This window comes from Antechinus flavipes, chromosome 3 (genome assembly GCF_016432865.1).
Source record: "Antechinus flavipes isolate AdamAnt ecotype Samford, QLD, Australia chromosome 3, AdamAnt_v2, whole genome shotgun sequence".
NCBI lineage: Eukaryota > Metazoa > Chordata > Mammalia > Dasyuromorphia > Dasyuridae > Antechinus > Antechinus flavipes.
This window is the reverse complement of record NC_067400.1, coordinates 411,601,371-411,626,329: the sequence shown is the minus strand read 5'-3', so window position 1 is coordinate 411,626,329 and position 24,959 is coordinate 411,601,371. Positions and strand designations below refer to the sequence as shown.

Below are 24,959 nucleotides of genomic sequence, written 5' to 3'. Positions count from 1 at the left end.
CCCAAGATCCTCCAGAGTGGGGTTCCTGTGGACACACCATCAGACTCTCTTCTCTTTTTCCTCTAGCTTAAACCCCAGCGATGCTTTCCTTCCTGAGCTGGAATGGAAGCATGACGCTCTTCTATTTATGTATAAAAGGCGTGTTCCCTATCTCCAGATGCTTCCTCAGTCCAAGGGGTTCCTAAATCCAGGGAGCACAAACGAATAACTTAGTTAGTTGCGGGCCTAGGGGGTTTGGGGGCTTGCCGGGCCACACCATGACGTCATGTCAGAGCTAGTGTAGTGAAGGGCATCCATCACCACAAGTGTCCACTCTGCCGCGCGCTAAGTCGGACGTTGAGGATGCAAGTTGTTACAAAGGGTAAAACGAGTCCTGGTAGCAGCGCGCTCCCATTTCTAACGAGTCAATTTTACCCCTCCCTTCCTCGCCACCTCCTGGGGTTTGCTGGAGTCATCTCTGCTTTATCCGTGCTTCGAATCGTTGAGCTCAGGAGCCCCATTCTCGGTACTGCCGGCCGCCCCGCGGAGATAGCCCAAACCTTGAACATTAAAAGGATTTCCTTTTTTAAAAAAAATCCTTATCGTAGTTTTATTTTTTTAAATTTAATTTTATTAAATTAAATTTTATTAAACAGTGCATTAAGGCCAGGTGTATAAAATTTTTTGGAAACCAAACCTGCACTCTTCTTGGATCTCCCCAAAGAAGATAGCTATTGTTTAAAAACAATCAGAATCGAAGCGGGCCCTAAGCATCGCCCTACATTTGGACTGTGTCGGGGCTGCTGCTGATTCACCAATTGTACCTTCTGGCCCCAATGCTTGGAGGAAAATGCCCTCTCCTTGGCCTTCCCTTGCACCACTGACCCTCACCCCACAGCCACAGCTTGGAAAACAAGAATAAAATCATGAAGGAAAACACTCTCAAGTCCCCATTATAACCAGGTTTTTCATTCTCTCTCAAGCATAAATCCAGAGAATAAAATACTAATATGAGATGATTAGACAATAATATGAATCTTGGGACTGTTCTTAGGGCAATAAAAGGATCCCACTATGTGCTAAGAATTTAATACCAACCCCCTCACATTGTTGTTGTTGTTGAGCAGAAGACGGTAAAATGAAACATAAGAAAATCGGAGTGTTTAAATTGTTCCCAAATAATTCTTTTTCTATTGCCCAAAATGGCATAACATACTGTCCCCAAACTGGCATCATTAACTTAAGAAATTTCCTTTGGATCAGTTCCACTAAAGATTGTATTCAGGGCAAATGCTGATCATTTCAATCCTCAGGTCTTGCCAATGTTTCCTACTGGATTCATTGCACCATCATACTTACTTAGCTCTGGTTCTGACAAAAGACATCATTGTCACTTAATATCAGTTTCTTCTATTAGCTTTTTTTGTCATATAGGATGGTGGTGGCACTTCAGTCTTACCTTTAGTATATCAGTTTACGCTTGATGTATAATTCATCATGCTGAGTACATGAAGCTGAAAGGGAGCTGTGAGTTCTGCATACTGGAAACTAGTTAGTGAAAACAGGTTATTTTGCTTTTCTAATTAAGTATATAATTGCATTTAAAAATTCATTCTAGATTTAGTTTTTTGCCTGGTAATTTTCTTTAAAATACTAGGCTTTTGAATATGGATTTATATCTGGAAGTTACAGTTGATGAAGTGTTTTATCATTAATATTATATTAATATGTTTGCTGCTGCTACCAAGAGCTTTGTTAAACAAGTTGGAGATGGAGGGAGATTAGTTCCTGTTCCAAGCCTCAGTGAAGCTGACAAATATCAGCCTTTGAGCCTTGTGGTTAAAAAGAAAAGATGCTTTTTGTTACAGAGAGCTAAATTTACCTCAACACCTTTTACACTGAATGATATTCTCCTAGGAGACAGAGAAATTTCAGCTGGTAAGTTTTTCAATAGCTTTTGAAAGCCTGTTTTTAGAATAATTACTCTTTGTACTCTATTACTAACCTAAATACAGGTAGCATGTTATAGGAATAGTATGATTTTTTATTAATAGTCAAATTTTCTGTTGAAATTGGTGTATTGATATTAGTAACAGAAAGTACTTCAAATTTATATATCATCAAAATTAATAGCTCAAAATATTTTCAAATCTCTTAAATGCATGGAATTCCTCAATTTGCCACATCTTCCCCTCTCTCTCCCTATTGCTTTTTGCATATATTTATATTTATCCATCCATATATATACATATAGATGCTGTTATAACTTTTCCTTTCCACTGAGTAGATGGTAAACTTCTTGTAGTCAGAGATAATTTTCATTTTTATCTTTGTGTGATCTTGGCTTATCACAGTCCCTGGCTTTTAAGTGCTCAATAAATAGGTATTTAATTGAATAGATAATTTTTACCCAATCAATTTGTAATAAGGTCACTTTACGATTATATTAGCACTATATAAATGTAGTGCTTTAGAATTTACAAAGCCCTTTCCATATTTTATTGAATTCGAAAATCCCTGTAAGGTAAATTCTATTATTATTGTTATTTTATAGACAAGGAAACTGAGAGATTTGCCATTCCTAATTACTCACAATTGGTTTGAACTGGTGGTTTTGACTATCTACATCCAGGGCTTTTATCATTATACCCACCTAGCTACTTCACATATTAAAGGACTGCAAAATGGGAACAATGAATTAAATCAGATGATGAAGGGGATTTCATAATCATAAGGAACTTCCCATTTATGGCATTGTAAATAAATTCTAGAAAATTGCTTAAGGCACATAGAGGTTCAGTGATTTACTTAGTGTCATACAAATAGTATGGATTATTAGAGTAGACATACTGAAGCAGTTTAAGGGGATTGGTAGATGAATTAGAGGACTGGTCCTGGAATCAGAAAGACCTGAGTTCAAATCCAGCCACAGATACTTAATAGCTGAAGGACCCTGGAGGCAAGTCTTTAATCCTGTTTGCTTTAGTCCAAGGAGAAGGAAGTGGTAAGTAGCTCTTGCATCTTTGCCAAGAAAATCCTGTGGATGGTATTGGCAAACTATGGACCACATGTGTGTTTATTGAAAAACAGCATACAGAATAAGGATCTAGAGGCAGAATTCAAATAGAGACCTGTATTCAAACTACACAGGTAGGTGATATAGTAGAAAGGATGCTGAGCCTGGAGTCAGGAAGACCTGAGTTCAAATCCAATCTCAGACACTTTATGAGCTATGGGATACTGGGTAAGTCATTTAACTCAGTTTATCTTGATTCTTTCTTATAAAATGAGCTGGAGAAGAAAATGGCAAACCATTGCAGTATCTTTGCAAGGAAAATGCCAAATAGGATCATTAAGTCAGACAGGACTGAAAATGACTGAAACAAATTAACTTTAAATAAGCACTCATATACTGCCATATTGCTTACAAAGAAGCAAAAGCACTTTGAAATGGAGAAATTATCCTATCATTACTTCTACTACCACTACTTACGATTGTCATACTGTTGTTGCTTTTGTCATTTAATTTATTAATATATACAGATAATCTATTTTAGTTAACTCAATTTTTCTAGACCTAGTTGGAACACAGGAGTTTGAACTGGCATTTTAACAACAGATTGTTACTTATAAAACACTCCCACCATCTTACTCCTCTTTTCATACATCATTTTCTTGAGTACAAAGAAAAGAATATTATTCATCATTTAACTGCATAACCTACTTTAGTTGCTTAAACTGAATTGATAAATTGATATTTTGAAAATTTGGTTTAAACCATTGTCACATAACTTTTTTAAATGTACTTTTAAAATAATCATCGTATGTGAGTGAGAGACATTTAAAACACAACAATGTTCTTTTATTAAAGGTATTTCATCCTACCAATTATTGAATTATGAAGATAAATCAGATGTTTCCCTTTATGGAAACAGACGAGGAAATCATATGGTAAATGATGTTGGGATTAATGTTGCTGGATCAGATTCTATTGCAGTAAAAGCTTCATTTGGTGTGGTAACTAAGCATGAAGTGGAAGTAACGACATTACTCAAGGAACTTACTACTAGGTCAGTATGTTTTCGATGTATTTTAAAAATCCAAGTAAATGTCTGAATATTACAAATTTGGCTATAATACATTTAAGATGTGTTTTATATTTTACAAAGCTGAGCAATTTAATGTTTAAGTTCAGAATTCTACAATTAATCTTGTGAGTGTTAAAAATCATTTGAAAAAGGTTGGTCCATAAAAGGTGCTTTTCTAAGGGCCACATTTGATAAATGCTACCTCTTCCTCTCCTAACAATATTTTTTTCCAGATTTTTATTTATTTCCATGTCATTTAATAGAGGGTTTTTATTCAGGCAAGAATTAGGCATTTATTAACCAATGTAGCAGGCACTGTTTAGTGTTGGGAAAACTCCCTCCCCTAAACAAGAACAACAACAACAAAACAAAATCAAACTGCTGCCCCTGCCCTTGAGGACCCTACATCTAATGCTTAAAACTTTGCAAGTTAGGGGATGGCTCAGTGAATAGTGTTGGCCTTGGAATCAGTAAGATTCCTCTTCCAGAATTCAAATCCAATTTCAAATTCTTAGCCGTATGATCCTGGGCAAGTCAATTTATCCTGCTTGCCTCAGGATAAGGCAAAATGAGTTGGAGGAGGAAATGGCAAATCATTCTAATATCTTTGCCAAAAAAATCCCAAATGAGGTTACAAAGAATAGAACTGAAAAAATGAAATAATAACAATAATCTTTATTGACTCATAGAAGAGAATGGTAAACTAAAGAATATAACTTTGTCAAACCCCTGGAGGTAGGTGGTATTATCCTCATTTTGCAGATGAAGAAAAAGACAAAGACACAGGATACATAAGGAATAGGAAAGTATAGAAAAACAAAACAAAGCAAAAACCTCACGTTAAGAAACAAGTTATTGTACAAACAAGTTATTTTTTGCTTTCCCAGAAAATTACAGCAATCTGGTGATTGCCTAAAATCAAGGTTTGGTATTAGTTGAATTCTTTTAAAAGAATTTACTGAATTTCTTTTAATCGATATGTCAATATGAATTCCTTTTAGGCCAGTTCAAAATATTTTATATCACATGCAAATAGGTTTTTAATTCATTTTTATGAATAATTAGAAAACAAGTAAATGTAATTAGGTAATACAAAACTATGAATTTCTCTTATTTTTATTTTAGAAAAATTAACTTTGATCATTGCTTAATCCGTCAATCAAGGAGTAGTAGAAAGGCAGTATTGTGTGTGGTCATGGAAAGTATTAGAACAACACGCCAGTGTTCATTATCTGTTCATGCTGGAATGCGTGGGGAAGCAGTGAGGGTAAATATCCTTAAAAGACTTCTCTTACTAACTAAAAGGTTGTGATGCATGTATTTTTAAACTTGAAACTAGTATTTTATTGGTACTATGACAAAAGAATGGTTATAATAGCATGTTTTTAACATTTTGATAGAAAATGGCAGAAAATGTGATATTTCTTGCATTGAAATTTTTATTTGTGTGTCAAACTTGTGAAAAAATCTCCAAGAAAATCTGGATATTAAATTCAAGGAATTTAATGATGCCCAAATATCTGTCGTCGTGAAATGAAGTGCATATAACTAAAGATCATCCTTTAATCACTGAAATGATGCTACAAGAATAAAAGCAGGTGTTTGGTTCAAAGTGTATGTTTTTCTTTTTTAATCATACAGATTAAATACTTTGGAAACAATTGTTTATAGGAAACTATCATGTTATAATATTGTTGTAATATTTCAAACTTATCTCAGAGTTTAAACTTTTAGTTACAATAATTTTAGTTAAGTTATTTTTACTTAAATCTTTAAACCAATTATATTTCTTCATTTCATTTAGTGAAACTCAATGATTTGACTAATTTATTTTAAAAGAATTGCATTTTTTAAGGCATGGAAAGGTAAGATTTTGGCAAAATTTTATCTAAATCTTAGTAGAGTGAAGCTTTATCTGCCTGGGACTACTGATTTGTACAGAAACGGAAAGAGAAAGTATTGATTTAATCTGGCTAGTTTAACAAACCATTCACTTATGAATTAGAACTTTCACTGGCCTGAAAGACAGACAAGCTTTTAGTTTAGAATATCTTTCAAAGGCTGTTGAAAGTCCCAACGTATCAGAACAGCTCCACACATCAGTAAACCAGTAAGACCAAAGGAAACTTTAAAATAATCTATTTGATTTGTAAAAGGAGTGAGGGGGATTAAGGATTTGGCTCTTTGGAGAGCATTATTATTGCAACAGATTTAACATAATATTAAGTCCAACAGTAATGTGAGTGAAATGGAATAAAATATTTCCTTCCTTAAACTAAATTACCATTTTCTAGTAGAGTTATTGTCCCTAGAAGAGTCAAATAATTTCAAACAAGATAGTTCTTTACATTAAAAATAGGTTTATCCTAAAAATAATTGAATAAGAGAATTGAATAAATGTTATTCTTTCAATATTTCATTCACACTCAAAAGAATTTCCCTTTCATAATTGATTCTGTACTAATACATGTTATTTCTTTTTTGAATTTTAGTTTCACATTATTGATGAACAAAACCCAAAGGGAAGAGACAAAGCTATTGTTTTTCCAGCACACACAACCATAGCTTTTAGTGTTTTTGAACTTTTCATTTATTTGGATGGTGCCTTTGGTAAGTAATCTGTTTGTGAGATATCCATATACTTTTCAAATAAACTGTTTTACAATTATTTTATATGAAACCATTAAAATGCAAGTAATACTTTCGCGAAGGGCCAGTCTTATGCAGAAATGACAGTAGGTGATTTTTATCTACAGGAATCCTCATTCTCAAAAACATCTATCACCTGCTTTACATTTTATCTTTAAGCAATCCTATGTTCTAATCAGAGATTGATGTTAAAAATGATTGGAACAACATATTGAACTACTCTTATGCTAGGATATAAATAACTAATATTTTCTAAAAGCACATTTTGATTGAAGGGGTGGAGAAAAGGGTAAGAAAAAATGAGGACTAAACATCTGAAAAGATAGTACATTTGTTGGGAGAGGAGAAAGAGATGGGAGAGGGTAAAAGTAAGAAAATAAAGGTACTATGTTATGTTTGCCTGGCCCTGCTGGCCTTGATATACAGATTCCTAGTACAAACTTTTAAACAAAGATTATTTAAAAAAAAAACAAACTAACAAATAACTTCAAAGGACATAAAGAACATAAAATACTCACCGGGAAATTTATTCCTAATCTTGACATTGGTGGCTGTTCAATTTAAGTCTGTGAATCTCTTTTATATTTTTTAAATCTTTCAAAAATGATTTTAAAATATTTGCTTGTTGAGACAACTGCTAACCTAATTTTTTATACTCCTTTTTTCCAAGCAGGATATGAAACTAGGCAGAAGTAGTTATGAATCTATACGTTTATAGTACAATAACAAAATGAGTGTTCTGAACACAATAAATACCCAATAAGTATTAAGTGTTTAAAATGTTGACAAATGTTTAAATCTTCCTAATCTGGGATGTTCATCACAATAACTCATAAGTTAGGAATAGAGTTATATCAATTTAAAATGAGCTGTAGAGAGAGAAAGTGATTTACTCATGGTAAAATAACTAATCAAAATTACAAATAGATCACAACTTTTAGCTTAGCATTCCTTGACTCCAGACTGCTCTTCAAAATCTACAGAATGTAAAGATTGAGATATATGGCCTCTTAGGTCTGGTCCAGACTCTAAATCCTATGATTGTTTCCAGTCTTAATTTATATCACCATCTATTCTAAATATTCTTCAGTTTAGGTACTCTGGACTATTCATTATCCCCCACACTTACCCTGCCTTTACCTGCCTGTTTATTGGCTTTTTTACATATCTCCTAGGGTTGCCATCTTTCCTCCTCCTGTTGAAATCCTTAAAGCCCATCTTAAAAGCCACCTCTTTCAGGATGCTTTCCTTGAACCTCCTAATGAGTAGTGTTCTCCCTAATCTCATACAGCTCTTTGCGCTTCTTAGGTACTTTTCTTTTAAACAATATTTTTTCCCCAATTATACATGAAGACAATTTTTAACATTCATTAAAATTTTTTAAAGTTTCAAATTCTCTCTCTCCCTTTTTCATTAAAATTTTTAGCAGTTTAATATAGGTTATATATATGCAATCATATAAAACATTTCCATATTAGTCATGCAGTGAAAGAATAGGCCAAAAGAAAAAAAAAAACCAGGGAAAAATAGTAAAAATGTTCATTAAAAATAGTAAAAATTCTGCATTCAGACTTCATCATCATCTTTGAATGGAAAGCATTTTCCATCATTTGTCTTTTGGAATTGTCTTAGATCCTTGTATTGCTGAGAAAAGCAAAGTCATTCATATTTAATTATTGTACAATGTTGTGGATGCAGTATATGATTTTCTCCTGGTTCTGCTCACTTCACTTTGCATCAGTTCATGTAATCCTTTCCAGGTTTTTCCTCTCAGGTACTTTTAATGGTACTGAGATCAGGGACTATTTTATATAATTTTAGTTTATTTTGTGGTATAGTCCTTTCTGTATTTTACATATTAGACAACTGTTTATTGAATTGAATTGAATCCTATAAGCAGCCTTTTTGTCCCTTTTAAAGAATCTCTGATGGCCGCCCTCTTTTATAGAATCACAGCCTTTGAGAAGTAGAAGGAACCTTAGGGATCATTTTATCCAACTCTTATAGTAAGAATACCCTCATTTATTACAGATCAGACAAGTCTCTGCTTGAAGATCCCCGAGGAAGAGAAATATCTTGCCTCTCTGGGGATTCCTGTTCAATTTTACACAGCTCTAACGCCCAAATTGTCTCCTTTGTAATTTCTACCCGTTGCGGCCAGGACCACATGTCTAATTCTCCATAACATCATATATTTGAATTCAACTATTATCTACCCCTTCTAAGTCTTCTCTAGGTTAAACATGCTCTTTCTTTAGTTGAACCTGAATCAGCAGAATTGATCAGCATCCCAGCTATCCTCCTCTGGACACTCTCTAGTTTATCAATGTCCTTTAAACCATGGTGTTCAGAACTGAACACAATACCCTAGATGAAAACAGCTTTCTTGGAAGCTATGCCTTTTTTTAATGAAACCTAGTATCTATTGGCTTTGTACTTGCCACATTGCATTGCTGACTGAGTTTGTAGTCCATTAAAACACCAAAATTTTTTTAGAACATGTGCTCTCTATCACAATCTTATATTCGTGGAGTTGATTTTTTTGGTACTCAAGTACAAGATTTGAATCTTATATCTATTGAATTTCACCTTGTTAGATTGAAACCAATGCTCTATCTTGCCAAGATCCACTCTACCAATTATGTCTGTTGCTAATGCTACCTATCTGGCTGACCATTTGTTTACTGACTCAAGAATTTTTAGATGTGTCTCATTTAATCTATATTAATCCACTGATCCTTTAAAGTAGCTTTTCCCAGCTTGGTCATTTTTTTTTTTCACTATTCCATGTAACTTTTAAAAAGAAAAAAATAGTCAAATATGAATTATTTGCCTCTAGGAAAGAGAACAAGGTACAAATATTAGAAATTAGATATACCCAAACGAGTAGTGTTTTTTGTAATCTATGAGATTTGGGTTTTGGATTTTGTTTTGTTGTTTTTGTTTGGTTTTTTCTTTTTTTTTGACTGTCAGGGCTAACTTTACAGTTTTAGGGCTGCATAAAATTCAAAACTGGATTTCAAAAAACAAAAGATAGATCATGCAATCCAAATAGTTGAGGTAAGGGAGCCCTCTAGCTATTGTAGTGCGTAAACATCATCTGAAGATTATTGTAGTAAATTTCTATTTTACCTTTTTGGTGACTTTTCCCGCAATTACCAATAAATGACTAGCACAGATCATGTGAGAGACTATAAAGGCAAGAATATAGGGATTGAAGAAAAAGTCAAGGAGCTCCCAATGTAATGGGGAAGACAACACGCAAACTATTCTATATAAACAAGTTATAGAGCAGCTGGATTTGGGTTTCTTTTTCCTAAGAATGTTGTACTATGCTTTTTTTTTTCTTCTTTTTCTTTTTGTTAGACCTTTGTGTCACTTCAGTGTCAAAAGGAGGATTTGAAAGAGAAGAAACAACAACATTCGCAATATTCTACAGATTAAGAAATATACTGTTTGAACGAAGTATGTCATTTGAGACTGATCACTAGTTACATTAATGAAAGGGTATTTGGGATACATATTTTCCCTTCTTCGTTAAAATATAAAATACTCAATCTGCTATCTCTAATCAAAATGAAGAATTTAAATTAAAAATTTTTGTAGCTTGATTTTAAAAACTCTTGAATTTGCTTGTTGAAATATTTTAAATTTTAGATGACATTTAAAAAAATTCATTTGTGGCTTTATCTTTCTCCTTGTACTTTTAATTTATGCTTATTTTTGTGTGCTTTCCTTTTCAGATAGAAGGGTGATGGATGCCATTGCTCGCTCTGAACTTTACATGGATGACCTTTTCTCAGATTACTACTATGATAAATCCCTCAGTATGACTGACTTCTCTCTTAGGGAAGGGACTCATGTCCGAGTTAATTTACTCAATCACAATATTCCAAAAGGACCTTGTGTCCTCTGTGGAATGGGCAACTATAAGAGGGAAACTGTTTATGGATGTTTTGAGTGTTCTTTCAATGGACAAAAGTATGTAAGACTTCATGCTGTGCCCTGCTTTGATGTTTGGCACAAGAGAATGAAATAAAATAAGTGCCTTTAATGTAGTTTTAAGTGAAATTGTGCCATAACCCTTTCCAAATTATCTGGATTCAAATGAGTCAACTAATTGTGAAAGAGAAGAAAGGTAAAAATTAATTTCAATGATATTTGTATTTTAATTTTCCTCAAAAATTTTATTTATATTTCAAAATATAGTGTTTCAAAAAGAGCTGGAATAGTTACTATAAAAAGATTGTGGTATTATGTTGTTTTGTCATGTGAATTAAGAAAGTTCTAAAAATTGAGATTTTTTTCCCCTTAAATGTTCTATTATTGACAATTCAAAATTTTAATGAAGAATTGAATGCAGAAATTTTTTAAAAAACATTTACATTATGGTAAAATGAGAAAAATGTTAATAATTTAATGTAATCATACATATTTAATTGCAGTATCATATTAAAAGGACATTAAGAATTCTCTAAACCTAAGGTTTCATAAACAAAGTTAAGTGAACTAGATTTTGAGAAACAGGTTGTTATTATTGAATGTGCATTTAAAGATCTGAGGTTATAAGGCTCCTTTACTGCTACTTCAAATCTATTGCAAAGATCAGATTTCTGTATTTTCTCTGTCATGAAGATGCTTAAGGACAAAATACCTTTATGTAGATTTAGAAGGTCTTATTTGTCTACGCTACAAAGTATCCCTAATTTTTAATGTCACTATAAAAAGAAGACATACAAAGAATGTTAAAATTAAAAACAATTATAGGAATGAGGACTGATCCTGTTATTTCATTAATATAAGGATCTCTCAGGTGAAGAAACTCCCTCTACCAATGCAGATCAGCACTTTTCCTATGTAGGGTCACACAACTACATGTGTTAGACACAGGACTTGAAAAAATATAGGAAAAAATAATTTTGTAGATAATACAAAAGATAGTCAAATAAATTTATAAAGAATATCCTATAGTTCATCATGTTGATATACATTATATTCCTTCGAAGAAATGAAGCCATCTCCATCATGGTCATTTTTCTTAAAAATATCTTCTAACACGGAATTATGATATGACTGATCATGTGGTTTATCATCTTTCTCAAATTCCTTTTTCAAATAATGATTGATCTATATTAAAAAAAAAAAAAAAGAAAAAGAAAAAGAAAAAACTTGCTGAAACAAACACTCGTAAAGCATTTTGGAAAATTTAATGATGAATTTGGAAAATTCATAATGTAAACATTATGAAGCCCCAAACCTTACTGCTAGAGACGACAGTTTCCATGTGAATTATTACAAAAGGATACCTCTAAAGGTTGTTAATTTTAAGTGAAATTTTGGGGGAAATCTTCCAAATCTCTTCAAATTAGCATTACTTAATTGTGAAGAACTATTCAAAGATGTTCATTTTTATGATACATATTTCATGTTATTCATTATATATTTTTCTTAAATTTCTATGTTCTATGTTTGACCTGTACTGTAAACAAATCAGACAAATTTAATTATGCACATTTGTACACAACTTCCAACAATGAAAAATCATCTTAAAAATGCTTTCTTATAGAATTCAAGATAGCATTTTAGAAAAATTTCTGCTATCAAAGCACAATTTTAGAATAATTCCAACCCTTCTTCTGACACTTAAAACTTCAATCAAAATTCAATAAACATCTGGACTTTGGAATAAAATGAACTTGAATTTGTATCACATTTTTCTACTGCTTCAAACATCTTTTAAGTGCCAAGGCAGGTATAGCATTACCAGTTTCTTTACTGGTAAATACATTAAAATATTTTTTGACACAAGAACAATTTTCTTTTAGAATATGGGATTTTTATTATCAGTCACTGTGAAAGTGGAAATAAAGAACTAGAGGAAACTGACAGATTATTATGAAATATTACATACTATGAAAAGACAATATAAAAGCAGTTAAATAGTATGACCTTTTTGAGAAGGTGAAGTAGGGAGGAAGTCATTTATATATATTTCAGGCCATAACTAAAGAAAAAGTAGCAGAACTATTAGAAAATAATAGCTATAAAGGCTGAAGGAAAAGAAAGCAAGATAAACTGTGAAGGTACTGTCAGGCTATAGGTAAATTTTAACATAGCTTTAGCAGTGCAGTTAGCCAGTCTATCAACCTGTTCTGGATATAGTATCCAGTTGGCAAGATGAAGGTGCTATGAGGTCTGCATCATCTGTTCACAGATAGAAAGGAGTGGCTAGATATATGTGCTCACATGATAATGGTATTTTTTAAAAAATCTTATCAAGGATTGCTATCACATTTTCTTTCTCTTCTTCTCTTTATGAAGTTTTATAGAACTTATTTCTTGTGGAGGATATTAATCAATAATTAATAGGCATTTATTAATTACATATATACTATAGTAAGCACTAAGTATATGAAGAAAGGAAAAAAATATGAAATCTGCCATTTTTTCTTCATGTAAACCAGTGGAAGATGTCTGAGTGATGTGAAATGAAGAGACAAAAGGGAGTGGAGTGACCCTAATTTTTTACTGAAGTGAATGGAGTCCACCAGTTGAAAGGGTAGGAAGAAGAGGTATTCTGAGAGGGTTGAAAGAGAATAAATGAATTAAAGAGGTTTAAAAGGATTGCTTTGCTGCAATGAGGGTTCAAGTTGAGATTATATGGTATTAATTTATAGTGTACTCTGTCAACCTGGTTATAGGCTTCTTTCCAACCCTGTTCAGCAGCAGGTGAACAAAAAATAAAATGGTATATTGATTGGTAGGAATAATCCAAAGTTAGGGATTTGGCAAGACATGATCAGAGACAGGACCAGGGGGCAAGAGATTAGAGGATCTCATAGATTAGAATTGATTCACCAAGGGATCTAGAAAAGAAAGGAAGGAAGGAATGCAGATACAGGGCAAAAACAGAGAGTAGAAGGATTAGAGATTACAACGAAGGGAAAGAACAGGATTAAGATGGTAGGTTAGAGGGAAAGATAGAGTGGATATGATCAGATATAGGTATGTCAAGAGTTCATAATCATGGAAGCAGAATACATATGAAACATGGTAAGATCAAGGGTATGATTATCTGTGTTGCGCAGCTGAGGTGAAATCGAAGAGGAGCTCAAGGGAAATGAATCAACTGAGGAACTGGGAAGTTGATTATTGAAGGAGCAGCAATATGTCTGTCTGATTCTCCTAATATGAGGTCAGGAGTTTGGGTAGAGAGAGAAAGAGACTATGAGATCTCATAGTACTGAACTCATTTAGGAAGGGAAGAGAATGTTCTGGAGCACCCTAAAACACCATAAAGATTAGTTTTATGTTTATTTTAAGGAAATAGACACTTCAAGGGCTTAAAAAAAACTTCTTGTCATTTCTAAGAAAGCAAGTAAATCTTTCCATAGGCAAGAATGCCTTTTCCGGCTAGCTCATTAATAAATTCCCTTTTATTTTTGCTATAATTGTCTATAAGAGAAAGCCCTGAAAATTCATTATTATTACACTTTTCATTAGAACTAATCAATTAGACTTACTGAATTAATACAATTATAATTAATCCTGATAATAGCTAGAATTTATATTTCTTTAAAGATTTCAAAGTGTTTTACATATATTATTTTTTACATTTACTTATATCATTTTTTGCATTTATATGTATTAGAATACCTAGTCAAATGCATTTTTTAACCTTTGAGTTATATGAATTTATTTAAATGAATATTTTGAACAGAGGCCCCAGAATATGAGGATTAACAACAGTATCTTTACTTCCTAGGGTCGTTGTGAGGATAAAATTACTTATTTATATATGTATATACATACAGTACAAAACTTAAGAGCTATATAAATGCTAACTTATTAATGTTTATTAGGTATGATTTTATAATTATACAAATTAAAATGCACTGTGTAAGTTAATTATTAATGCTATAACTCATTTACTGATAGTATTACAAAAACTATCTGTTAATTTCAGACCCTTTTTCAATATTATTTTACACTTGGTAATGATATCTATGGAAGCAGCAGCTAAATCAGTTACCTTTTGGGGACTCTCCACTGTAATATGGAGAAAGAGGATAGTGGGGGCCTTATATGTTCTGAAGTCTGTTTCTGCTTCATGGCATAGAAATGGTTATGTATTTTAGAAAACTGCTCTATTTTATGTTCTTAACAATGGAGGATTGTGATGGGTAACTAATGGTCTTTGGAGCTTCTCTGTAAAGACTCTGAATGGAGAGTTGTCAGTATTGATAGCCTCAGGGAGGATGGCATAGAATTATCAAATAAGTAAGCATAAAAGTGACTGTTAAAAAAAAAAAACTAGCTATAGTGATCGGTGGATACACTTGTAGTATATTCTATGGCCATTAAATTCTAATTTAGCCCTACCCAAGTACCTGAGAGAAATGAACTCCCTTCTTGCTGCTCTGCTGTTGGCAAAAGTAAGGGATTTCTGAGCTATATATCATGACCAGGTTGTGGGAAAAAGGGGTGAGAGAAGGGGAAGTGGCCAAAGAAATAAATCAATTAGTCAAATCTAGCACTGTTGTTGATGATGGAATAGAATGGTGACAACACAGGTAAGATACCAGTTAGGAAAATTATAATAATCTATATGGCAATCAGGGTCTACCTGTGTGAAAGGTGTGAGAGGGTGTGAGAAGTGTATTGCAGAGGTAATTGGTAGGAGTGTGTGAGAGGTGTATTGCAGAGGTGATTGGTAGGAATAATCCAAAGTTAGGGATTTGGCAAGACATGATCAGAGACAGGACCAGGGGGCAAGAGATTAGAGGATCTCATAGATTAAAATTGATTCACCAAGGGATCTAGAAAAGGAAGGAAGGAAGGAGTGCAGATACTGGGCAATCCTTCAGATATTTGGATGTCAAAGAAGAGAGATAACATTAAGGTTTTAAATAGAAAACCTTGGTTAAGTGATGGTGTTACGAATAGAAATAGTGAAATCAAAAGGAGGAATAGGGTTTGAACTTAAAATATATTTGGTTTGGGACATATTGAGTTGACATTGTCATGAGATATCCAGATCTTTGAGATATATTGTAGTAGCAAGTCTGAAAAAGTACAGAAGTCAAAGGTGGAGATAATTTTGGCTTATGTAGGCAGAGATAGAATTTGAATCTATATGAATAAATGAGACTGGAACCAGAGAATGAAGAGACAAAAAAGGAAACAAGTAGAACAGAACTTTGAGAAGCATCCACTGTGAGGGGTATGAGGAAATGAAGAGAATGGGTATAGAATGGGTATGAAGTGAAGAATGAGATAAAGGAGCTATGAAGGGTTGACAAAAAATAGTTGAATACTAATAGGGTCCAAAGGGAGTTATGCACCATAAATACATAGTGAAGCATCCTTAGAGTAGAAGCTAAGAAACAAGGTGGAAGTGGAATTACCTATGTTTGAGGTATTAGCAGATTTAGCAACTTCAAAAATAGATTTGAGGATTAGCAGGCTGGTAACTTGAGAAAGTTGAAGAAGTGGGGAATAGCTGAGCAAATTATGCCGCATAAGCATAATACAATATTATTGTCATAATAAATGATGAAAGAGAAAGGTTTGGAGACACTGGGGAAGACTTGTATGAAATGGTGTGCAAGGTTAAGTGAATAGAACCACATGAGTAAAATAGAATATTATTGTGTCATAAGAAATGATAAAAGAGAAAAATTTAGATACAGGGGGAGAAACTTGTTTAAAATGGTGCAGTGTAAAGTGAGCAGAACCCGAGCAACAATTTATGTAACAAACACCACCACTTACTGGGAAAAACAACAACAACAACAACTACTACTACTACTACTACTTTGAAGACTGAAGAATTCTACTCAGTAAAATAGTCATGATTCCAGAGTACTGACTATGATTCATGCTACCCACAACCTAATATAAGTGATGGACTCAAGACACAGATTCAGATTTTGGATTACTATTCAGGAAATTTATTTTGTTTGACTATCTTGTTTACATGGGTTTGATCTTGTTTTTTTAATAATGAGAGAGTAGAGGAAGGTGAGAGGGAATTCCTCTACTCCTCAAATAAGAGGGAAATAGGGATCCCTCTATTCCCCAAATAAGAAAACAGAATGGAAGGACAGAAAAAAAATCAGAGTTTTTAAAAAGTTCTTAGAGGTACGTGTTGAATTCTTATATTTAAAAATAAAAAGCTCTACATTAATAATTTTTAAAAATAATTTTATGTAAAATCTTCTCTTTGTTCTATAATGTATATGAAATTCTCATTTAATGTTTATTCAGAATTTTTTTTAAAAAAGACAATTGAAGGGAGAATTCAAAAATTATGGCTACTAGTGAATCATGAAAGTGGTTTAAAATATATGGTCAACACAGGACACAAGTGAAGTGAAGTGAAGAGGAGACGACCTGAGATAAAAGGAAAGAATTAAAGGAGCTAGAAATCATGACACCAGGGAAGACAAATCTGGAGAGAATGAAAGAAGGAGATAGGTAGCAGGATTGAAGATTATATGAAAAAAGCCCAAGCTAGAGTTTAAAATGCAAAAAGGAAACACTATTTGGGATAAAAGTATCTTGAAACAATGGTTTATAAGTGAAACATGACAATAGGTTTTGTCTTAGTTACCTCAGTTTTAGAAAGTTTCTTATCATTGTCCACATCTATCTGCTTAAATGTTTCAATGCTTCGGGGTCCTTTGGTTACTGCATAGAGTTCAATTTCAAAAATCAGTGTTGCGTCTGGTGGAATCAAACCTTGCGCTAAGAAAATGACCAAAAAATATTTAATATGAACAGAGGTTTTGATCAAAGATGAAGTAACAAATAAAATTATGACTACTGAAGTAATATTTCTTGAAGTATTAGTAGTTATCTCAAGAATTCCCCTATGATTTTTATCCAAAATATGCCATTACAAAGGGATCATTGACTTAAAATATTTTGATTAAGGTAGCAGCAATAATTACCACTCTTCTAGCCCTTGTTGGCAGAATTTGTTATTTTTAAATATGGTATGAACATAGTAATTAAAAGAGAACTAATGCAGAAAAAAGATGTAAAAATATTATGTAATTACTTGAAAACAAATATAAAATAAACATTATAGCCATGACTTTGACTCAACACAAAATGAAAAAAATGAAAAAAAGCAGAATAGAAATACCTATATATTTTATGAAGAGATTTTATTTGTGATATATATTATATATTATAAAGAACATAGAGGGGATTTGAATATTTAATGAAGAACCAATCTATGGATTTATAGCACATGATATTTTTATCTAGACAGCATTCTTTTCTTTTTTGGTCTGCACTTGTAATTTCATTAGTATGGGAACTAAGTTAACTTCCTCAGAATAATGGAGAAAAGCTGTACTTTAGAATGTCTGTACTTTATAGTCTTTGAGAGATTAGGTTAATTTGCCCAGAATCAGACACAACTAGTATGTATCTAAAGGCAAGATTTGAGTCTGGGTCTTTCTGACAATAAGGACAGTGAACTCCAGTCATCAAGCCAGGTTTCTTCTAAGAGACAATTTATTTCAGTTAATCAATTAATGCAAAATAAATAATTGACATTTCTATTCACTTAAAGCCAGAATATCTCTTTCTTATCAGCAATAATTGATAATTATGTGCATAGTAGGGACTTGTTAAGTACGCTCTGGTAACAATAAAGAAAATTTTTGTTAAAAGGTTTACAGAATATAAAAAGGAAGGAATGTAAAAGCCAGAAACAAAAATAGAAAGGAAGCCATGACAGCCATAGTCAGCGCAAAAGAAATCTGACCTATGCATCATGCAATTAATAACAAAGGTTAGTATTGTGATAACATGCTTACCTGACCTATAAGTAAAGAACTAGAGAGTATAGCCAATGATGATTTCTGGAAAACTGATTTTCATGTTTCTAATTTGTCCACCTATAATCTCCTGGTCACAGGAAGAAAACTTCCTTGATAAGAACAAAAGAAAAAAGTTCAAAATTCAAATTTTAAGGCTAATACTTCTTTATGTAAAAATACATATGTGTATACACAAACATGCCAAATTTCTGAATAGAAATTGCTATGCGTGCAAAGTATTACCAACATGAAAGTATTTATTTCAATAAATTTTAAGAATATATAGGATGCTATATGGATGACTGACATGAGATGAAACCCCTAAAATGAAGGCTTTGAGAAATGCTACATACAACATGAACAGTCAGGGTAAAGCTCTTAAAAAAAAAAAAAATCACATGCATTTCAAGTCATGCAGAAATACCTTGTAGCAAAAGACAAGGATGATGCAGAGAAAAAATTTTTTTCAAGTTCTCCTTAAAATAGTTATATCTGAGATTAGGTACATATAGTAATGAATTTGAATAATTATGAACAAATTTCTTGCTTTTTAGAAATGATTTCTTATGGTTTATGTTTTAATATAGTTTATTAAGTACACAGCATAAGACAGCAAATGTTTTATCAAACTTAAAATTTAGAGCTGAAAAATGGTCATATATCATAAAAGCATAGAATGTTGAGGCAAAAGGGACCAACCATTGTGATTACCTAAGTATACATTTAGTCTTACATAGAAGGAAACTAAGACAGAGAAAAGGGATTTATCCAAGCATCAGCATAGATAATTGTAAGAGCAAAGACAAAACTCTGAATTCTAGTTAATGATTTTATGTTTATATTGGATGTAGTTTGTTTATGCATTTATTTGCTTTTAGTCTTTACTATTAGATTACGAACTCCTTGAGGACATGGATATTTTTGCTTTTCTCCAGTACTTAACATAGTGCCTTGCACACAGTAGACACAATGCTTATAGACAGCCTTACTTGTCCTGGTTTTTAGGCTAGTCCTCTTTCCCATGCAAGTTCCACAATAGTTCCATAAACCAAGGGATGACAATGATCTTACATACTGCTCTCTGTTTTGCATTTAAGTATATATATTCTGGTATGATGACATTTATCAGTAGAGCTTTTTAGATCCTACCATAGAACCACATATGTAGTAAGCACTTAAGTGATTGTCGAATTAAGAATGATTATTTTAAAAAATTAAAAGAAAAAGAAAAAGAAGAAAGTTAATAATGGCCTTTGAGAGGCTATTAAAAATAGTTTAAAGAAATCTAGCTGTTTTCTTCTCTATTGTGGACTAAATGAAGTAACAAGGACTCAAGTTTATCTGTTAGATTTATAAATAGTCTTTTATTCAGAGAATACAAAGTGCTCAGGTTAGAGAAGGTGAAATCTAGGTTACCTAAGGCTTGCCTACAGATACAGAAATAACAACTGGATCACACACAAAAATCCTACTCTTCCACTCTCCCTTTCCCCCAAATCCAAGTCCAACCAACTTTCAAGGGAATAGAAGGTTTTTACTAAAAAATAATCCTAGCCCCCAGGATCTAAAGAATGAGTTAGTTGAAATGCCTAGTAAAATAGAAGCCTATAATTGCAGTTATCTGTGTCATATTAATAAATTATAAAGTTCTCATATGTGACTGGGGAGGATATTTTTAAACTTATAAAGGAAATCTGTGATGTTTGAAGTCAGGAGAAAAAAGCCAAATTCAAACCTTAATAAGTTTTTTAAAGCTCTAAGATTCTATATTTTTTTCACCTTTCAGCAATGACTATGCCTATTTGCATATTAGATATTATTGCATATGAGAAGTCTAGGCTTCTCAGAGTTTTAACTCCTATTGGCCCAAAGGCCTGTTAGAAGGTAGATACATACTTAATATAATTTGAAGGACTGGTGTCTCTCTTAACTCCTAGTTATTTCACCTTTTATAGATCTACTAAAGTCCCTGAATGTTTTACTGCATTTACTCTTTAAGGATAGAATATTAAAAGTCATCCATTCACTTCTACTTCTTTGAGTTCCTTGTTCCTTGGATATAAATTGGCTCTAATATCTATTATCTTCATTCCGTTTTTACACAATGGCAACACTTAATCTGATTTTGTTATAAGGATAAAGAATCCAAATTCCTATTACATCGAATATAATTACTTTTTTAAAGGTTCACAAGAAATTTAAGTGAATATGACTCTCTGCAAAACTGAAAACTTGGTGTGTATATATTTTTCCCTCCCCGCCTCCACCATCCCAGAATACTATTCAGATGGGACCAAATACTAGGTGAATACAACTAGATAAATTTGGAGTGTCAGGAATTAAGATTTAGACTCTGGAAGAAGAAATATTGACAAACTTCTTTCTAGGTGATTTAGAGATTGATCTGTCTATATCCAAGACATGCTACTAGCCAATCTCTTGAAATCTTTTAGTCCTATGAAGCTATATTACTAGAATTAATAATTTTCCAACTTTTTAAACTGACAGTGGACAGAATGAGGTTCCACTTCCTTTAATACACATGAACCACATGACTACTCAATTCAACAACTTTAACAGCACACCAGCTGTGTGCCAGGGGTTGTGAATACTAGATTGATTGCTACTGCTTTTTGTAGGTTATCCTGAAAGTCTCAATGCTGTTTTTAAGCTTTAAATACGTTTCCTATGGCTCCAGAGTTGTAACGGACCTCTCTCTAATAGAGGAGGGTTGGAATTTTGTCTCTATGCATGAGTTCCATTTCTCTTTTTCATTCCTTCTCTGTGGTGGATTAAGAAAAAGATGAACAGTGAAGATTTCAGTCCATTTGCTCAGCACTTTATAAAGAATCTTCCCTTTTGTGTCGTTGAGTCAATGACTTGCTTACTACATTTTCAGATGTTGATTTAAAAATGACTCTGGGAATATCCTCTCCTTTTATCGTTAGCAGTCTTTATTTTTAAGTTTGACTTTCAGCTTGAGAGAAAGCATGATATAAAAAAAGAGTAATGCAAAGAACCAGAATATCTAGGCCTGAATCCTGGTTCTTTCCTTCACTAGGTGGATAAACATAACCAAGTTACAATCCTACTAAGCTTTAGTTTCCTCATATGTAAAATGAGTATAATAGTTACACACTCTCTGCTAGCATAAGGCTGTTGTAGGTAACAGTAAGTGCTACAACATTAAGTGCTACAAAAATGTGAGTTATTTCTCCCTCCCCACTAAGGTCCAACTCCTGTTGAGATAGCAGTGGAAAAGCAGTGGCCCCAGTTAGTCCTTTAAGATTTGCCACGGAAGTGGCAACCACCTCCATAACCAAGGTCCAGCCAAAGTGGTTCAGCAATCAATCAAGTATTTATTAATCACTTATTATTGTCCACCATTGTGCTAGGTACTGAGGATTGAAATACCAAGAATGAAACAATCTCAAGTCTGAGGACCAGCTTAAACATTGAAAAAGACCTGAAGTTCGGAGGGACATTAAGGTAAATGTAAGGTTCAACCAACTCCATTTTACAAAGTGGGAAATTGAGGGCCTGGAAAAGTTTGGTGATTTTTTGTCCAAAGTCACAAGGGGAACAAGTGTCAGAGCTGGAATCTGAACCCCAGGACCCCTGATTTCAGATCCAGGAGGCTGTACCTCATGACTTTTTAAAGATTCATAAGCAATGATGTTAAAAACAATAAAGCACCTAGAATAAAGCAATATAGAATAGAGAAGTTGTATGACTAGCTTTTCTGATGATTTATTTTGAAATGCAAATGAAAGATTATCAATTTCAATAAGTATTTTACCAGAGCCTTCCTTTCCATAGGCCAGTGAAGGAGGTATTGTCACTTTTCTTTTTTCTCCAGAACACATACCCATCATAGCAATATCTAGGCCTTTTATTACTTGCCCAACACCAAGAACAAACCATTTTGGGTGACCTTTATTTTGTGTCCGGCTACAATTTAAAAAAGAAAAGAAAAGAAAAACATTTAATTAATGAAGTCATGCCATGGAATCATATAATAGCAATAATATGCTAGACAAGTATCAAATATATACATCAGAACAAGGATACTATTTTAAATATTAAATGGCTCTGTATCACTAGTTAATATATACTTGGAAGTGTGCTGGTTAATATTTGATAACCAGATCTCATAGAAAATTAAAATGTATTCAACTTTCAAATTTAATCTGCTTTTAATATTTTCTCAATACTATCACTCTCAAGTCTAAACAATCAAAAAAGTATAATTGGTAACATTAGCCATTTCCTTTTATCTTTTTTTTTTTTCTTTTCTGAGGCAATTGGGGTTAAGTGTTTCAGGTCAAATTTGAATTCAGGTTCTTTTGACTCCAGGGCTGGTGCCATCCATAAACCATCTATTTGCCCCAACAATAGCCATTTCCAAAGAATAAACATACTCACATTTAAAATTTGACAACTGGCTCTCTAACCACTCTGAACTGGCTCCAGTGTACCCTTTAAGCTACCTGTTTTATATTTCTACAAGAGGATATAGGAGTACTATGTATTCCTACATAATTTTTTTAGCCTAACTTTTCTTAGAAACAGTATAATTTGCCCAAAGCCACTAGTAGCAAGATGTTACTTCATTTTTATTCTCAACTTAATTTTTTTCTTAGTGAAGTTTTGAAATTTTTCCTAATCTCCCCAACCCCTAAATTTGTTAGAGTTTTCTCCCTCCTTAATACCACCCACATCTTTATAGTTGTCTTATCTTTCCCAAAAGTCAATTATGACAAGTTCCTAGAAAGCAGAAGCTATCAATATTTTATATCCCAAGCACCTAAGCTACTTTAAATATTAAGTAGGTACTTGATAAATACTTGTGGGATTGAATTGGTTGAATTCATGGAATAATTGGCTTCTGAGAATTCTAGTTAGCTTCTAAACAAAGAACATGATTTTTTTTTTCTTGTTTTCTGTTGTCACCTTTTTTTTTAGACTTCAAATGTGATTGAAGGAAAAGAATAATTTGGGAAACATAAAAAATACAACTACTACATTATTAACTTTTAAAACATTGAGCCTGGGAGGTGTCTTACCCACAGTAATTCTCCTAGTTGATAGTACAGTGCTCCCTAGGGGAGAACTGCTAAATGCTTCCTAAAACTCCAGAAATCCAGAGTAGGAAGGGCTGAAGGAGTAACACAGGACCTTTCTACTTTATTAGTTCAGATCCTTTACAACCATGTTGGAGGGGAAAAAAGAAGAGTATTATAAAAAACTCACATACAATTCGATTTCTATATACATACATAGTTCACTATGATAGTTCAAATGACTTCAAAGAAAAAAAGGCAAAGATATGATTACATTTTGGGTCTACATTTCCATCTTTTAGTAATTTTAACATTAATATTCAATCAAATAAAAAAAAAGACATCTTTTTCCTTAGATGCAACTTGATCGTAATATCTAGTCATCCTATCTTCAGTTTTTGCATGAATGCAGTACTTTAATCTGGTTTGTTAGACGGGCACAGGATACGGGATAACATTTCCTACTCCCTTTATCTATCGAGCATAACTGGTTTTCTGTTGGAAGCAGCAAGGTTAGATTGTACACACGTAGACGACGGTGTCGTTAGCTTGCGAATTTCCTACCTGCAGTAGAATTTGGTGCCGTTTGCCAAGTAGCCATCATAGTGGGCATTTAGCAGGTCCCCCTTCTTGCTTTTGGAAGAACAGTTTTCTGGAAGATGTAAAACTTCTATTTTCACTTCATCCATACCTTCCCCTAGTTTTTGTCCCTGGATAAAGGAAGAAAAGAGGCTTAAAGCCTGCAAGAAAAGAACGCATTTAAAAGAAAAATGCATGACTCCCGAATCTGTAGCCCCCCAAATCCCAGGACCACCTCCCTATATTTTCCCCCTTCTAACAAGGCTCTAGACGCGTGGCATTGTTACGTCATAGAAGGGCGCTGGAGGCGGAGCTTTGTCACCCCCCCAAAGGGGCGGTGTTTGCTTGTCTGGACTGGGCTGGACAAAGTCTGTGGAAGATAAAGCCATTTCGATTGTAGTCCTATGGTGGGACTGAGTGGTTTTGTATTGATTGTCCTGCACTAGTGGAAGTGTGTGAAAAATGTCACAAAGTCTGCCAGCTTGCAAAATAGATATTATAAGTATGACTTAAACTGACTGACTTCTGATTAAATTTACTTGCTCTGAAAGGGAAATTTTCCAAGTATTTGGAGATTTGCGGTCATGCAGTTGCTGGCTACAAGCGTAGATTTCAAAGCTTAAAAGGAAAATGACTTAAGGGGAAATGATTTCAGTCTGATTTTCCTGATTTCAGGAAATCGCTCCTTTAGGGCAGGGATAGAAAATCCGTTGCGTGGGAATGGGATTACGAAAGGTTCCTATAATTTTCTTGAGGCTTTTAAG

The 24,959-nt window shown here is 33.2% G+C and overlaps 2 protein-coding genes across 3 annotated transcripts; one reads left to right on the top strand and one right to left on the bottom strand.

Moving 5' to 3' along the window:
- The first annotated feature begins 1,383 nt into the window (after window positions 1-1,383).
- PJVK (pejvakin) lies at window positions 1,384-11,486 on the top strand. Of its 2 annotated transcripts, XM_051986128.1 has the most exons (6): window positions 1,384-1,917; window positions 3,851-4,049; window positions 5,193-5,334; window positions 6,560-6,677; window positions 10,083-10,181; window positions 10,460-11,486. In XM_051986128.1, exons 1-6 carry the CDS (start codon window positions 1,707-1,709, stop codon window positions 10,753-10,755), a joined length of 1,065 nt encoding a protein of 354 aa, XP_051842088.1. In that variant the 5' UTR covers window positions 1,384-1,706; the 3' UTR covers window positions 10,756-11,486. The 2 variants fall into 2 exon arrangements, with proteins under 2 accessions (XP_051842088.1, XP_051842089.1); XM_051986129.1 differs by lacking the exon at window positions 10,083-10,181.
- FKBP7 (FKBP prolyl isomerase 7) lies at window positions 11,109-24,489 on the bottom strand. Its single transcript, XM_051986126.1, has 4 exons — window positions 24,181-24,489; window positions 22,353-22,504; window positions 17,332-17,465; window positions 11,109-11,843 (listed from the first exon to the last, which is right to left on the bottom strand). The coding sequence occupies exons 1-4, from the start codon at window positions 24,390-24,392 to the stop codon at window positions 11,682-11,684; spliced, it is 660 nt and encodes a 219-aa protein (XP_051842086.1). The 5' UTR covers window positions 24,393-24,489; the 3' UTR covers window positions 11,109-11,681.
- Window positions 24,490-24,959: the final 470 nt, after the last annotated feature.

Bases quoted from the DNA above. Each gene is read 5' to 3' on its own strand.
- FKBP7 (XM_051986126.1), bottom strand. From the start codon at position 24,392: ATGCATTTTTCTTTTAAATGCGTTCTTTTCTTGCAGGCTTTAAGCCTC. The intron at 22,505-24,180 runs GTAGGAAATTCG...TTTAAATTGTAG, and splicing joins GGCACCAAATTCTACTGCAG to CCGGACACAAAATAAAGGTC. The intron at 11,844-17,331 runs GTAACTAAGACA...TTTTTAATATAG, and splicing joins AGAAACTTTCTAAAACTGAG to ATCAATCATTATTTGAAAAA.
- PJVK (XM_051986128.1), top strand. From the start codon at position 1,707: ATGTTTGCTGCTGCTACCAAGAGCTTTGTTAAACAAGTTGGAGATGGA. The intron at 1,918-3,850 runs GTAAGTTTTTCA...CTTTTATTAAAG, and splicing joins AGACAGAGAAATTTCAGCTG to GTATTTCATCCTACCAATTA. The intron at 10,182-10,459 runs GTATGTCATTTG...TTTCCTTTTCAG, and splicing joins AAATATACTGTTTGAACGAA to ATAGAAGGGTGATGGATGCC.